The sequence below is a fragment of the Polyergus mexicanus genome, unplaced genomic scaffold (assembly GCF_030449975.1).
Source record: "Polyergus mexicanus isolate NDT 795.1 unplaced genomic scaffold, iyPolMexi1.0 SCAF_6, whole genome shotgun sequence".
NCBI lineage: Eukaryota > Metazoa > Arthropoda > Insecta > Hymenoptera > Formicidae > Polyergus > Polyergus mexicanus.
Window position 1 is genome coordinate 9,893,793 of NW_027223326.1, and position 17,862 is coordinate 9,911,654.

At 39.0% G+C, this 17,862-nt stretch overlaps 1 protein-coding gene across 3 annotated transcripts in view; it reads left to right on the top strand.

Annotated features, from left to right (window-relative positions):
* The window catches only part of LOC138934051 (pseudouridylate synthase RPUSD2), a 118,821-nt gene that overhangs the window by 6,865 nt on the left and 94,094 nt on the right, over positions 1–17,862 (top strand). For all 3 annotated transcript variants that reach the window (XM_070297439.1, XM_070297440.1, XM_070297438.1), the window contains one exon: positions 1,031–1,287. In XM_070297439.1, coding sequence (XP_070153540.1) covers positions 1,031–1,287 — 257 coding nt within the window. The remainder of the gene's footprint in view (positions 1–1,030; positions 1,288–17,862) is intronic.

The window sequence follows — 17,862 nt, forward strand, 5'->3', positions numbered from 1 at the left end:
CCGGATAAATCCGCGCGAATCTAACCTAACCTAACTTAACCGACCGCAAATCTAACCGTTGACGCGCGCCTCTCATCGGAGTAGCCATTCGCGTCGCGTGCGCGTGTTGCGTTCTCGTGTATACGTACGTAAAGGGAAAAAAGTGCGTTACGCATATAAACATGCATAAGTACGACGCGATTCATTATAAGCGTTTTATTCTCCTAACTCTGGTCGGCGCTCGTATTTTCTGAACGATATCATAAGTACTCTCTCTTCTCTCCCGCTCTTTCTTCTGCTTACACGGCCCATGTGATCGGGGACACGTGCGCTCGTTACGTATGAATGAAACGTCATTGGCGCGAGCTTGTCCCGGGGCCTCATCATCCCCATCGATCGAGAGCTCGCAGCGATTCCGTTTGGTTCGTCCCGCGCCGAAATTTTTAATCGCGCGTTCCGTCGTCGAGCGAGATAAAACCGCGGCGGCAGTCACGCTTTGATATTGAGGCGCAATGATTAATCGCGGGGGTGGATGGCGATGACTCGGAGAGAGAGAGAGAAAGAGAGAGAAGGGCGAACTGTCGTTGGCAGTAGTGTATATGTATATGTATATGTATGTGATGATCGCGTGGTGCACGAACGCTATGCATATTCATGATGTAAAGGCATTCCAGTCGGGGTGATATAACAAGAATGACGAATCCCATACCTTGTACATGCCAACATTCGGGGTTTTAAAACATTCGCGTCTGTTACATCGCGATACGCGATAGCGTTTTTTACCATCCCATTCTCAACTCGTCCTTCATCTTCATTTCCCTTTCCGTTTTTAACACGCCTCGTGCGAATTCCGATCTACTCCGAAAAGCTTAAATAGAGATTGCAGATTGATTGATTTCCACTCTGTGTTACAAAAATGAAGATTGATCTCTTAATCTAAATTTTGCAGTAAAAAATATTTCTACGCTAGAAGCGCATATCACCGAAAATGTTCAAAAAAATAAAATATTTCTTAAAAAAAAAAAGAACTAAAAATATAATTTTTTTACAGCTTCCAGCAATCGTGTATCTGAATTGCCTGGACGAGTCGGAATCGCGGACGATCGTGTTGATACGATTATTAAGACCGAGTGGACGCGTACAGCCGTGTCGGACACATTTATCGATATGGTGGAGACAACCGTGCCGACTCAGGCTGCCGATGGACAAACGCAATTTGGTAATGCACGTCATCTCGACCCGTCCGACAGCATTTTCGTCTTCAAAAATACGTTGTCCGATTACGAGGAGCCGCCGTCCGATGAGGAGGTGAGTACATCATCTCGATTTTTACTGCTATCGCTTCGCAAATTGCGATAGCTCCCTGTAAACTTGATGAGAGAGAGAGAGAGAGAGAGAGAGAGAGAGACGGGGCAAGGTCGCAAAAACGAAACGTCAATATATTTTTTTGATGTGTCGCTATCGCATTTGCCGTTTCCCAGCGTCAATTAAATAATATTTTCATAAAAAGAAATGTAGATATTTTGTCTTCTGATATTGTGAAATACGAGTACATTGAAATCGATATATCATTTATTTTTCTGCACATGTAGAAATAGAGTTTCCGCATGGCAATATGCGGAATTTTCAAACGAGTCGGAATCTATCGTTTTAATTTGTCGACTAATAAATACCGTATTAATTCGTTTTTCTCATCGCATTTGGATTAAATTATAACTGGCCGTTTACTTCAATTTTCGAACTAACATCAAAGTACTTGATATAACTATAAATCGGGATTGCACTTATTTTTCTCCATATTACGAAACAAATATTAAATAAATTATAAATAAATAAATAATTTTATATACATATATATTATTTTATTATAATCGATTATATATTTTAGAGCGTTTTTCAATATGCTTATAGCGGAATTTGTAATTAGTTTGTTCGGATAGAATTGGTTTTGATTGATCTTGAGCAATCATTAGGGAAATGCGCGTGTATATTAGATTTTTTAAATTTAATCACAAACATTCGCTTTTTAATACGAGATAATTAAATGTCTAACATAAATGAAACGTGCATATTAATGGAATTTTTTACACGTTTGTTGTATTTATCTGATCTAATGCATACATCGACACGCTGTGCGTGACGTAAAAGTTACACGAGAGGTGCGAAAAGCCGCGTGACGCTATAATATATTTGGCAAATAATGGCCTATGTGTGTAATGTATGTTGAGAAGCCTTGGAGACTTTGGATCGATGTTGAGCCGCCGTTACAAAACGAGGAACGATAAAAATACGGGGGACGATTTTTAAAGCACGACTTTACGGTCGATCACATGGCGGCGAATTAAATTATTCCGCTCTACATTTTTCTTTCAGTCGCAAGGGACACTCCTGCGTTCCTTCCCCTCTCCCCTCTCTCTCTCTCTCTCTCTCTCTCTTTTTGATGCAGTAAAGATACCGCGCGATGCAAACGCTTTAATACCTGATTGCTTTCCGCTCTGCATGCGACACGTATCTCTCGTTCTTGGGGGGAGACCTTTGACAAAATATATATTATTCAAAACTATCTATTTCACATACATAACTGCACATAACTGTTTTTGAAATATGTTTCCGATATACAGCAGTGAATCCTGACTGAATTATCACTGCGATAAATTGATCTTTCTATTTGTATAACGGCAATGCACAAATGATTAAATTGTCATGTAACGTAATGAAATTATCGCGAATTATCCGTTTATCTCGCTTTCTGAAACGGATATAATATATAAACAATGGAGGAAGAGAATTTATACTTTATATAAATAAAATATATATATATTAATTAAATATATTAAGTGGTTAATTTTGTACATTCCCGAATTAAATATGCATGCCATTAAAAAATTACCTTTTGGTTGTTAAACAGGTCGCTTGAATAATATTTGCTCGGGAATTTTCACAAAAGAGGGGCCGCGATGTGGCCGACAAGCGAGGATCTTATAAATCATTTCGTTACATTGTCGATTATGAGCGATTCGTGCATAATGCATAATGCTTTCGTCGGGTTAGGTTGTACACATTCCTGTGTACTAGGGATACCCTATAGAATATCCATAGTGTATCTCGGTACTTGGTCGCGTGTCGCCCGTCAGCACCATCGTACCGCAGCGCCCGATAGCGCCAAGATAAAATGTTGCAGGTGGGCCCATACAATGTATCGCAATGTGGTATTATTTCCGAAAATATCCTGCTTGACTTGCGAGTTATATATAAAAAAAAAATAATAATAAAAAAAAATAAAAAAAAACCATTCGAGATAGTGGTCGGTTTGTGTGCGTGAGAAGTGAGTACAAGTTCGATAAGAATAATCAAACAGATGTATGCGTGTGTGCAAAACTGTTCAAGAATATTCAGGAAAATTATGCGGGGAGAGTTGATCGCTCTAACGGCTTTGCGCGTTTAATTAACGTTAAATTAAAATCGAGATTAATGAAATGTTGAAATTAAAATTGAAGATTTTGCTTTTGTAAATTATAATTGTTGACTTTAATAACGAATACCCTTTACGAGGTACAAATTCTGACATCACACGTTAACATTAAAACATAGAAAATAATTAATATCGCGTAATGTAATTAACGCGTGTAGGTAGGAGTGGCAAGAGTGGCAAGGATAATTGTAAGAGCGTTGAGGAACGAGGTGAAATTACGACGCAGGGTCGAAGAGAGAGGCGAAACGTTGAAACGGAAAATGAAAGACGGAAAGAGATGTATAACGGTGAAAACGATCAATCACTCGAGAGGACCAGAATGGTTGTGCCACACGATTGCAAATAACACCTCGCGTGTATGCGTGTGTCGGCCAAAAGCATCGCGGCTGTACGTATTACGAGTTATTGCTCTCGGCTGTTTCTCGTCACTGCGCCGAACGTGAAATGTACTATTCCCTTTTTTTTTCTTTTTTCCGCTCTTTAACTGCTCTTTAAATTTTCTCATTAGGGTTAACGCGCACGAGCGGTTCTTTTCGCGGCAATGGCGAAAAAAATCGTCATTTTAACTAGAATGATGAAAGACCTACTAATATATTGCACTAGAAATTATTTTAAAGTAATTATAAAGAGAGTAAAATATAAATGATATAAAAATATTATAATTATTATACTCTTTTTCTTTTATTTTATAGAACAAAGTATCGGGTTGATAAGAGCCAAAGTGCAAAAATTTGGGGTGCAAAAATTTATATTTAATATAATTTAATGAACAAATAGAACGTTTTGGCTCTATTTTGAGCCATCATTAGTAAATGTATGTCAAAATTCATATGAAATTAGAACATTAAAGTTAATCCGATATACCTTAAAGTCACGCATATAAGAAATGATATATGCAATTTTCATAACTGCCTAATTTTATAAGGTACTTGGGACTAAATATCTCACTTTGACATGAATGTTTTAATTTAATGTATATTTTAACGCACATATTTGCTAAAAATGACTCGAAATAAAACCGAAACGTTCTACTTATATATAGTTAAATTGTGAAATAAAAATTTTTGCACTCTGATTTCTGCATTTTTTGCTATTTTGTTCTATATTGTAGTCACATTTTTCTATTATTATTGATTTTATTGTATTTTCTATTTAATTTTATTTTAAATAAACTATCTTTTTGGAAGTTTTGGATCAAAAATTATTTTAAATTGATTTATTCAACCCTCTTTTTCTCTTTCTGACATAACATAAAGTTATCTTTTCTAAGTTTCTTTGTAATATATTATTTTATATTATTTTTATTTTAAAAATAAAAAATGATAACTTAAATAATCCATAATTCAAAAAGTCATTATTTATATGTACGTTTACACATGGTATATTTACTTTGCGCAATACGATTCCTTTGAATTTGATTTCCAAAGCAGTTTCTTTACTACTCGTATACAGCAATATATAAGCACGTACGTTTGATATATTCGCGTTTCATACGATATCATATCGCTGCGAGAATGGTACGTGGGTTTTTAAAAATTATTTTTATTCCGAAAGACATATCACAAATTTCTGATTTTAATTGTTCAAAACGTGTCTATATGTCTGAAGTTATTACGAAATTAAATTATATTAAATATTAAATTAATCGAATATTAAATATTAAATTTATTAAATATTAAATTAATTAAATTAATTAAAATACATTATTGTAACGAATCATCATTAATTTGTTCTATTTCAAAATTGTTCTATTACAAAGTAATTGGAAATCTTACCACATATATACTTCCTTAAAAGTTTATATTTTGTTTTGCGATATAGATTTAGAAGATAAACGATTATAGATTTCCTTTTTATAGATCACGCGGAGAGATGAATTCAAAAACAATTTTTAATATTATTGAAAAACGACAATAAAAAAAAAGGTATTTCAGAATAATTACATAAATACAGAATACAGAACAGTACATAATGCGTTTACTTAGCGTATTATTGCCGTTGCACGAGCATCGATTTCTTTACAGTTGCTCTTTAAGCAGAGATTGCTTTTAACCTTTGTATACTTATGTCAACGTATGTTATGAGAGAGATAATGGACTTCCCCGGGAAAAACGTTCCACCATCGTTCTCTGATCTACGTCGTGCCAACCATCAACGGTTATAATTCTGTCGTTAAACAACGTATGAAAATTTTCCAAACGAACCGATTAAAATGGTACAACGCCGTGCTGCCAAGACTCATATAATATGCGTATTTCGGTAGCTAACAATAAGTAACGAAAGTCGCTTATTTTGCTTCACGGGCTAGACGAATCGTTCATTAATGACATGATTATCGAAGCTCTGAATAATATCACTTGTTTGTCAGAAAAGCTAGCCATTAAATATACATGCCTCCGTTTTCGCTCGAATCGTTCGTCGGATGGCAACGACACGTGTCCCGTTCAAATTTTGATAAGCATGGTCAGAGGAATCCTATTCGCCTCTCTCTTTCGCCTCTATCGAAAGTTCAAAATTATCGGCCGCGAGCGCGACACGTTTTCGATAATGAAATAGCCGAGACCGCAACATACCGGTGAGATTTGTCAAGCTTCTGATAATTAAAGCTTTCCGAAGTTAGGTTTATGAAGTTTTAACTAGAGTTTAATTTCTCTTAATTTAACAATTTCGGCTTATGTTACGAATAACGCTTGTCAAAACGATTTTTAATCGAGCTCCTCATTTCATGAAGATATCATTATCTTCTTTTCATAACGATGTTAGATTAAAAACAGAACTAATGGAAAATTTGATTATTTAGATATATTAAACACAGACTTTCGTCATGTGAGATAGAAAATAATTGTCTTAAAAATAGTTAGAGAGCGAATCGAATAAACTCGAAGAGTTTGACATGCGCGGTAGCTGTTTGTTAAATACTTACACACGGTATATCGTCATGTATTGTCTTCTCTATCGATCAGTACGCGACGATAGGTATGTCGTCTTGATTTAGTTTGCTTTTAAAATGAAATTAATTTGTCTCGCACGTATGCTCCGAGAATCATTTAGCTATGAAATATCATGCCTCGAGTTTGCGCGTTGCCGTTCAACTATCGGATCGTAAATCACAGTATATTTCTATACGGCTGCCCTCGATAATCTATTGCGAAATAAAAATACACGTCAGCGTAAGTCTATTATCATATATTAGCGCATATGCTGAGAAATTTGATTTTTTTACTCGAATAAAGTTTTCGATGGGAAGAGGAGAAATTCCGACCTCGTCTGTGGTATTTTCGTTATCTTTGCTTCTGCCACGTCCCGTGACAGCGAAGACGATTAAAGAACTAACTCAAGATTTATTTATGTATGATTAATGCCGAACTTGTCACGGTGCATAATTTGCGTTTACGACGTTCACGTGAAATTTTTCGAATATCTTGGCGCTTCTCGATAAAATTGGCGGGCGATAGATCAATAAAAGCGTTGTTAACGGCGGCAAAGGAGGGATCTAGGCAGCTCCAGCTGTGGTTTATTTCGGGTTTTAGGTCCGTGGAGAGATGCACGGTGTCTCGTCTTTAGGAGCACACGCACGCTCGCACACTAGGGTTCGGCGTGTATAAACGCGAGAGAAATAGATTATTTAGTGGCTAGTAAAGCGCGCGCGGCCAGTAAAGACTGCTTTTCTCGTCGTCCAATAAGGTTGCGCACAACAATCGTAAATATAAATGCAGTTTCACAATACATTGTAAACGACAAAATGGGATACATACGCACCTGTCACGATCCATCTGTAATTAATTATACGAGCGTATTTAATCTGATTGGTGAGAGAGCGATCGTCTGCTTTTTTTCGCGACGAAGCTCGATAAATTGCCACTGACGTGGTTTTATTCGCGGACTATCCAGAGCCTGTGTCCGCACAACTAAATTTCGTATTCCCGAGCCTCGTATTTCCCACGTTGTTGCGCGACACGATCTATCACGTGATGTTCACGCGCGATTTTTTTACAGGGATTGGACGAGGCTTAAAACAACACGCGCGCGCGAATACAATCGCATTCGGAAAGAGTGCAAACCGGGAATTGGTTGGCTCAACGCGACGAGCAATATCGGCGGGGAAGCTTTCGGTCGCTTTGTTAAGTTTTTACAGCCTGCCCCGTTCTGAAAGAACGGTCTGTTGGCTCTATTTTTTTTTTGTTTCCTCTGCCGGATACACGTTCTCTAATGGCTTAAAGAGCGCTTGGTTTCGTCATGTAATGTTTTTTAATCCTTCTGGGATGATAGTGACATTAAGGGCTGTACAAAGAGCGCCGCTCATTTTTGAAAGGTTTAATTAAGGACAAGTTCTTCTGTGTTTATATCGAGCCGTGCAATTTATTACTACTTTTCTGCACCTCATGAATAATACGTTAGCTAAAGTATTCATAAGTCACGCTTTGCGTGTGCCGGATAAAACGCGCGACGCAATTTCTAAAATAGGTATAGCCACACACGACGGAATGGCGTCATACCGTTCGCGAAATTAAAGATTAATTAATCCTTCTTAAAACGACGAAAATCTCGCGATGAATTTTGCGTTGCGAGAATGATGGATGATATTTTATATTGAAACATCAACTATGTAACATTTCGGAACGCGCTAACAAAAAGAAGAAGAAGAAGAAGAAGAGAAAAATGAGACAAGTCTCTATTATTCGATCTCTATTATTACTCTAGTATTTTTTACTCGAACAATAATAGTACGCATGACCATTTTAATATATCCCCTCGATTCCTTCTCGCCTCGAGATTTCGATCAGGAGATGCGACCGTCGGAACGATCAATGATAATGCTTAAGCTGACCGATGACCGTAATATCCGTCCACAAATCGCGTTCAACGACTGTGTTTAGATAACTATCTCTATCTAACGCGGATAAGAGAGGAGAAAACTCGCTAGGCACATCTAGCAAGGTCACGTTCGCGTGCCAGCCATCGCCTTTGGATTTTCTTAGGTGATATACGTATCCCGCTGTGCTTGAGTAGTTTGGAATCTATCTTAAGCCGCAGAAACCCCTAAGCTCCCCTACACTTCGAGTATAGAATCGTAACTTTTGAGCTGTAGATATCGCGGATCACATCGTCAATCACATATTTCATCATGTTGTGAAGCAAAATAAAGAAAGAATTAAAGAATTAATGACAGTTGATATCATTAAAAAAAAAAAAAGGCAACTTTTTATCATCGTCTTCATGAAAGTTGGAATTTAGCTACGATTTTAATTACCGTAAGCTTCCGATAATTTCCGGTCGGTGTCCTTGAGAGAAAACTCGAGCATCGTCGATATAAAATGTTTACCATATATGGGGCACTGCACCTGCTAATTTTGGCCCATCGCATCGACACCCCGTGGCGAAGGAGATTCGATCTCTGTGCGATTTGCGAAATAGGAAAGGGTGGACGGGGTGAGAGGAGGGACATGGCATTGAAGATAAGCAGAGAAAGGTCGCGACGAATTAAGCGCATATCCTCTGCATCTGCATGGAATACGTGACTCGATTTAGCGTATAACGCTGGCGCATGAAAGCCAGAGAAATTTTTCACGGATTTTCAAGATGTTGCGCATGTAAATATATATATATATATTTATCGATAAAATTCGACGGTTATTTATAATAATATTTTTAATCGAGAAAAAATAAATGATCCATGCGAAAACAGCAATTCCTTCACGGATCTCAAGCGGAACTTCGCGGTAGAGACTATTCGCCGAAGTGTCATCGACAAAACATGTCATTCTCACGTACCAATATAAACGCATCCAACCGGAAGACCATTAGATTATATTATTATATTAGGTTATATTTTCAGGAATGACTACTTGGAAGGATTCTTTCCTTTATATCGCTCGCGGTCTGGTAACTTTATGCCACAGATTTGTTCAAATATAGTTTTACTATATATAGGCTCTTTTTCTTCGTTACATTAATTTTGTCATTTTATTTATTTTATTCGATTGTACGTTAACTGAACTTTGGCCAGTTTAATAGATGCATATAACGTGGCGATTTTACATGCAGATATAGTTTAATATTTATATAGTTTATATGCTCATTATTCTTATAATACAGTAATGCACTTGTGTATGTGTGTGAAGCTGTCAATTATCTAGTATCAAATTAGAATATAATCCTCTCACTTGCCTCCGTTCATAATTTCCGTGAAAACGAGACCCGTGTAATCGAGAGAACGAGAAGAACGATATAGGGAGAGAAATCCGCTGTCGAATCTCGCGAAAATCGAGAGAGGATGGCGATTATATTTGGCACACGAAATGTCACACGAGCGTAACGCATAAAGGAATGCGACGGGACGAGCTGATTTACGAGATCCACGATAGGACGGATCGCGTGCATTTCCGTGGGAATGTTTTCCCCTCCCCTTTATCCTAAATCAGTTTAGATGGTCCAGCGCGTAGGCGCGACGCAATCTGACTGCGATTCATGTCCGCGGGGAAGAATTTCGAATTTATCGCTCCATACCGGCCCGAGTCGCATTATATAATTGGACGATCACTATATTTACGCCCGAATCATTGTCGCGCTCGCGCGTTATCGCATTGCGTGTGCGTTTGTGTAGGTGTGTACGCATTTACATCCCATTACTGTTTGATGTATGCATGGTCATTGTGTCGCGGCCGCGTTGTCGAAATTACGCCAACCAGCGGGCAGTTCGCCCTCGCGCGATAAACAAATTATTTTATTACAGTCGAAATGTAATTTCTCTCCTTCCGCGACAGGGTCCAACGCGTTGATAAGCAACACGGGCTTTTGTTATCTCATTAAATAGTAACGCGTCCGCGAATGGTCTGTTCGACAATCCTTCGTCTTGTTCCTTCCATACAAACAACGGCACCGGGGTCGCGTTAAATCCGCCGCGTGCGTTAAGAGCAAAAGTGCATTTCGCAGCGGTGATTCATGCGGGACGATTTATTAAGTCGTATTAGCTAGCGACTCTAGCGTCTCTCGGCGACCCGAAAGAAAGTTCCGTGATGATAAAATAGGAACATAGAACTCCCTTTTGTCGGGCCGCGCTGCGCCCTCGTCTCGTCGGTTTATAATTATCGCCGCCGTCGCGTTGCTGCGGTTCCGCGAGCGGAAGGTATGTATGCCTGTATGTATCGCACGTGCGGATCGTTCGTCCCGGCGTTTTGGAGGAGACGAGCGCCAGGGTATCTCCTGTGATCCGTTACGTCCAACTATTTCTGTACTATACGTACCGTAGTGGTGGGCACACTTCAAATGCGAAGCTATTGAAGCTAATCATATACACGTGTATCCTTCAAAAGTAAAATATTATTTCAAAATTTATTTGTTCCGCGAAGTTCATAGCTACAAATACTTGGGAATATTTATTTCAAATATATTAATTATAATTATCGATCGAAATAATAAAAAGATGTTAGAGAAACTCTTATATGATATTCTTATATGATTCTTAAATAATATTAAAAATTTACAAACTAGCATTGAGATATTTCAGGGATTTTATTTCTCTTTATTGTTTTAAATATTATCTTCAATGTTACACAACCAGGAAAATAATTGCAAAATTGATTGCGAAAACAAACTCGCATTTAGAATAGCTATAAGGGAAGGAAAAAAAAAAATGAATAGAATGAATGCAAATTCGCGGAAAAAAAAACAGTATATTTAAATATAATTTCGCTGTTCGTGTAGAACGGGAGGAAATAATTATTTTAGTTATGAATATTTGAATTCTCTAACTGAAAAATATATATTTGAAATATTCATTTCTGATTCGCGCTCATGAAATTAATTAACAATTTTAAATATGATCTTAATCAATATACAAGATGCGGCGCGGGAACTTCCTTATTTAAAAAAATCATAAAACAAAAAGTATTAGAGATATCATTTTAATTCTTTTTTTTTACATAGAGGTACATTTAAAGTTTTTTTTTTTTTTTAATTACTTCTTGAAAATGACATCTGGAAGATGGCCGGCCTCCGTTCTGGTCAATACATTGGGAGAGTCGAAATCGGAAGTTTTGGTCCACTTTGTCCAGCATGTCTGCGTCGATGTTGGCAATAGCAGCACGAATATTGTTCTTCAGCTCATCCAGGGTTTTTGGACGATTGGACTTCCCCGAACGTCTTATCTCTTTGAGGGGTGATCTTGAGTGGCCAGCACGCTCGCCGGATTTAGCACCCTGTGATTATTTTTTTATGGGGATATCTTAAATCCTTGGTGTATACCAATCGTCCAAAAACCCTGGATGAGCTGAAGAACAATATTCGTGCTGCTATTGCCAACATCGACGCAGACATGCTGGACAAAGTGGACCGAAACTTCCGATTTCGACTCTCCCAATGTATTAACCAGAACGGAGGCCACCTTCAAGATGTCATTTTCAAGAAGTAATTCAAAAAAAAACTTTAAATGTACCTCTATGTAAAAAAAAAAAAGAATTAAAATGATATCTCTAATACTTTTTGTTTTATGATTTTTTAAAATAAGGAAATTCCCGCGCCGCACCCTGTATAATAAAATTTATTTTTTGTTTAATTATTTATAATCCAATAGAAGAACTTACGTAAATCTTTTTATTTTCTATTTAAAACATTATTTTGTGTGCTCTGAACAGCGCATCCTCACGTCACCCGCTATTCCAGTTATGTTGTAAAAAGATTTTAACGTCCCGAGACGTTGAAATCAACGACGAGCTGAAGGCATCGTCCTTCGCTGCCAAAAAGCCTCCTCTCGGAAGACGTTTTTGTTTTTCCTGATTTACCCACGTTGTTTCTCGTAATTTTCTCTCGCTGGCATCAGAATCCGCACAAACATTTTATCATAATTTCCAACACCTACTTAGTTAGCCTCGTTTATTTGTTTTGACGCCTTTGCTACAATTGCGTGCACAATCGTAAAACCCATATAATTAACACCACGGTGTGGTGTGCGTATATTTTATCACATAATTGACTCTTACGTAAAAGTCTTGAAAGATTCCGACAGAGGTGTATTGCGCGTGTTACAAAGATAAATTTTATCGCATATTCTTGTCTCTCGACTCACTCTATATTCCTATCTCCACCTACTTACAAAGTTACGTACGAATTGATGGGATCTGGTCGACAGTGCAAGAAATAGGAGATATAGAAACTACCGGACAGATCTTATCTCCCGCAACAAATCGCCACGAGCTACAATACATCTCAGCAATTATTATTGTCGTAGAGGTATATATATATATATATATATATATATATAAACCGCGATAAGATATTGCGCAAGGATTAATTGCCGGAATAGAAACAGAGAACGCTGTATTCGAAATTGTTTAATAGAACGGATTTCGAAGTCTAATATGTAACTTCATCCTTGTTCGTGATATACGAGAGGATGTGCGGAGAAATCAAGAAATCAATATTTGAGCAAGAAAGACAGCGCCAGCTTGTGATTTTGCAGATATCGTGCGACGCGTATCATTTTGATAAAAATCGTCCCTCCATTATTCAATAATTTTCAACGCTTCGTAGAATTTGCCCCTGAGATAATCTCGGGACTTCGGAAATTTAGAGAAACGCGAAGTTTGGAGTGTGATCGCGTGGATCTCCCGGACAAGCATGTATTTTCGTCGCGCGGATATGCCGGTTGTGATTTTCATGAATCATAATTCTGACAATATTTCGCACAAGTTTTTTTTTTCTTTTTTTCACTGCAACTGAAAAGAGAGAGTTCGTCTCGCGAGCGTGTGGCCGCGATTGCGCCGGATTTATGGGAGCTGCCTGAGCTTCTCACCGATGCCGAGTGCCAACTCGGGCATTGTTATCATTCGTTTTAACGACTTACGGGCAAACTTTGTCCCTCGTTTCAACACGCGGATGAATCCGACTACGCGCTTGGATCGCGCGCGATAGATCCTCTTCTCTTCGTTATATCGTTTATATCCCATATCCAAGACAAGGGGACGGAGAGGGAGAGCTCTCGATTTCCGCCTGGCGATCGGTTATTCCGACGATATGATCGGCGTGCGTCGCGCTTCGAAGATTCCGCGAATATCCGTCGCGCTCGGATTCGGAAACTCGTATCCACCGCTTCTGCGTTCTCTGCGATTCGATCGATTCTCACGAGATCGTATAGATATTTTCCCGTTATGAGAGAGAACATTTTTCTTGTTATTTTTTCGCTATCGCGAGCGAGAGAGAATCGCGCGCTCTCGTGCTTCGATAATGTCACATCAGTCTTCTTTCCAAATGTGAAAGATTGGAAGAGATCAGGGAGTAATGGCATTACTCCCTGGGATTACGGCGTGTTTTTGGCCGGATAATTCATCAAGAAGCTAATATCTTGATTGTCACCGCGAATGAAGAACGCCACGATTACAACGATTCGAATGCTGTTTTGCGCTCCAATATGAGAAATCGGATCTTTAATATCGTGACGTTGGAGAATAACGCGGCCTTTGTAGTTTCTGTTATTCGACGCGGTACCTCGCTTTCTTAACACGCAAAAATAATATATATCCGGCTAATCAGTTATTTTTATGTCAACTCGACGTCGACGCGACGTTGACAAGTCTATAAAGAAACGCTAAATCAATTTTGAACCGGTCGCGTAGTTTCTGGATACAACGAAAGCCCGATACTAATAACGTTACATCACGCTCGCGTTGTTTCACGGGGTTCCTCACGTTGGCCATACTGGATTCGAACATTCCGAGCGTGATTTGATTTCTGGTTTTTCTACTTTTGTCTTTTTTTTTTTCATTCCGCTTATCTGCACGCGTGAATTTCGACGCACGAGATCCGATCAACCTTGCGCGAATAGTGAAAGTCGACTGCTAATGCGAGGTTTCGGTCCAGCGAGTCTTGCTTTGCTCTCCTCTTTTTTTCAGTTCTCCGATTTTTTTATTTCCTCTTTTTTACACGGTAACCTGCGTCCGCGAAAGGGGAAGGAGTCATAAAGCGATAAAAATTGTTCTTATGCGATTCAGCTGGACTCAGTTTGTAGAGAATTGCGTTTTATATATTTACGAGTACAATAGAGCCGGTCGTTCTGTCCGCAACGGTTGATAGATAAAATTCATGGCGTCTTCAAACAAATGTTTCTTTTTCGAGAAAATGCCACGATAAATTTTCGATATATTTCAGGCATCGATATTAAATTGTCGTTCTCGTTAATCGCAATAATTAGACAATTGCGCGGGTCTGTTTGGGTCTGTTAGAGTTTAATTATTTACACTCCGAATAGTTCTGTTCAGCATTGTAATTATTAACGTTTCGTAGCTTAAGTGAGATTCGCGCATTGTCGATTATTTGACAATGCATAATGCCATCACGTGGATAATTTCGTCAATACTTTACGCACGAAGCGACAATTACATTTGCCATATGATTAATTTATGGAATTCGACTCGTAGAGTGCTGAATTATTAGACACGGAAAACAAAGGAGCAAAGGTAATTCAAAACTAATTCTAATATTTCCCTGTAGAGATGTATTACAGTATACGTTTATATATAAATATATATATATATATATATATAATATATATAAGTACCGTGTGAATCAGTGCGATATATCGCTACGAGTTAATCATAACTGCAAATATGCATGCATCGTACAAAATTTCATCACGCGATATATACCGTAGAGCGAATAAAGCAATGAAGAGTGAATGAAGCTTGTATACGTGTCGACAGATTAACGCGATGGAAATTGTTTATATATTTCAACGAGAGATTTTTGCGCCGGTTCTCTCGTGTTCGATGGGATGATACGGGTCGTAAAATATCGAATCGACCATTCCCGATGATTGATCAATCGCGACACTAAAAGGGTTTCGATATCCCAGTTCCACGAGCGACGTATGAATTATGATCGTACGCCGTGTGTCGAAAACAGCGCGCAATCGAGTGTAATATGTCGGTCAAGATACGACGGAGAGTTAATAGGTCATCACGCGCGATGGGAATGTCCAGCTGAATTTCTACGAGGCAATCATCTCTCGGGCTCCCATCGGATCTTGCGTGGCAATTACTTTCGTCTAATCGCAAGCCTCGCGGGCCTCCTACCTGCGTAATGTCATCTCGGTGTCCTTACGTCATAGTTTGCTTCGCTGCGCAATCACTCATTTATTCTCTCTCTCTCTCTCTCTCTCGATTATCTATCCATCTTATTATTTGTTTATCTTTATCTTTGTCTTGAACAGTAGCGTGTGCTCTTCTCGTGCAAATCCTCTCTCTCTTCCTCTGTTTGACTTTCGACGTCGTTCGAAGGGGGAAAGGGAAATGACCTTGCACTAGAAAGTGACAACGACATTACGGTTCTAATTTTTTCTTGACAGAGAGTCGAAAGGATAAGATTTGACAAATGTCATGGCAAGAACCTTGGAATTTTATTTTGATATAAATTTTTACTCTGTAAGATTTTTTTTTTTTTTTTTTGGGTATAAAAAAGTTGTTCTAAAATATTATTTATTATTATTCGATATATCTGTCGAATGATGTTATTAACGATAGAGTGCGATGATAACGTTCCTCATTTTTTCGCTGATCAGTATAATGCCACGTGTGCAAACGAAGGGGCCGATGAAATGCGGATGAATAAATGGGAAAATCGTTATGGACGCTGGTTGCGGCGACGACGAACATGCCGACGCTATGAATATGTCCGTTCGCGTATATTGGCCGCACCGTCGTACCGCTGGATCAAAGGGTGTCATGTGCGTTAAATAAATAGCTCGTATATATACGTATACGCTGCGGATGATAGATATAGCCGCATTGCTAATTCGTCAGCAACCGATGCGCGGGATATTTCCGTTAAAATACGCTCCTTCGTTAGAACACGAAATAGCTATTGATCGACGAGGTGAAAATTTCGAAACGTGATTTTACTTCAAACCGAACATTATGCAGAACGTCTTCAAACCGGTGAATAAATTTTTTTTAAACACTCGTTTCTCTCTCTGGCCAGTTTGGATATATATATATTTTTTTTTACATTAGCGAAAATGTCAAGACATCAATTGTTTTCGAACGATTGAGAAAAAGAGCTTTTTAACAAACTTTTCTTTGTGAAATTAAAAGATTAATAAATTTACTTCTTTACTTAATCTCAAGTGGAGTTTAATAGAATTTTAATTTAGAAGCTTATATGACAAAGATATATCATGAAAAAAATTGGAAAAAAATTGCAAAATAATTATAATCTCTCTCGACATTTGAAGAAGAAGTTGAGAAAAAATCGACTCTATATACGCGAAATCTCTCGTGATTCAAGAGGGCAAGATTCATTTTCCATTCCAGCTTCTCGATCTCCGATAGACGAAGAATCAAGCGCCAATTAGACAATCTTATTTATTTTTCGCCGATGATTTTATTGGTAAGAGCAACGCGACGTCATTAGCCGGAGCTATCGGCGCTATAATAATTTAGGGAAATGTCGGGGCCGTTGTCATCGGAAATCGACGATCAGTCGGTCGATCTTTCGATTTCTCGTCAAAAACGAAAATTAAAGTCTGGACCGCGGCCAAGACGCGTTTCGACGACCCGACCCCTTCCCCCCCCCCTTTCTCAGTTGCGTTTTCAATCTTCGCTGATTATGAGGGGGGGGGGGAGACGCGCGGTGATGCTGTCGGTTGCTGTTGCGAGTGCAGTTTGCTCCGGCGGGAACGAATTGCAGGGAGTGCGCAGGAAGGAGAGAAGTGGAGAGATGCGGGGGAGGGAGAGATGTCTGGGCGTCCCCAGCCCAAGGGGCAACAGGTACCCACACAACGCCATTAGCTTTTCCGAGAGACAGACAGACAGATAGACCGACCTATTTGGGGGGGGGGGGGAGGGGTTGGTAGGGGGAGAGAGAGATACCCGGCCACGCTGCCACGTGCTCGCGCTAAATATAAGTCTGTCCACCGTCTGCCACCTCTTTCCACTGCTCCTTCTTGTTTCGCCGAACGCGGACCGTTTGTCTACTCCTGTGGAAGAGCAACAACCGAAATATCTATATATATATCGCTTTAAAATTTAAATCAAAAGTTTAGAGTATAAATATTGCTTCTACAAAGTACGCATTTATTTCGTCAAATTTGATCAAAGGTTCTCGTGTCTTGAAAAGGAGGGGTTGAATTCGTGCGTCAACAACCGCACGATGTGGTTTACGAACGACTCTTGTCTCATGCAGTCCGAAAGCAATTCCTTTTCTCAACTCGAATGCCATTTTATTTCTACGCGGTAAAAGAAAGTTTCAGCGACACAATACCGGGGTGGGGGAAAGGGTGAAGGGGGGGGGGCATACGCAGTAGGCCTCGATATTACCCCGTATCGTTCTAGTTCACCGTTCGCGGCGAACCTTCCTTTCTCCCTTCTTCCTTTTCCCTACGCAATTCTCACCTCGGTACGTGCATTTTTCATACTTTCGCA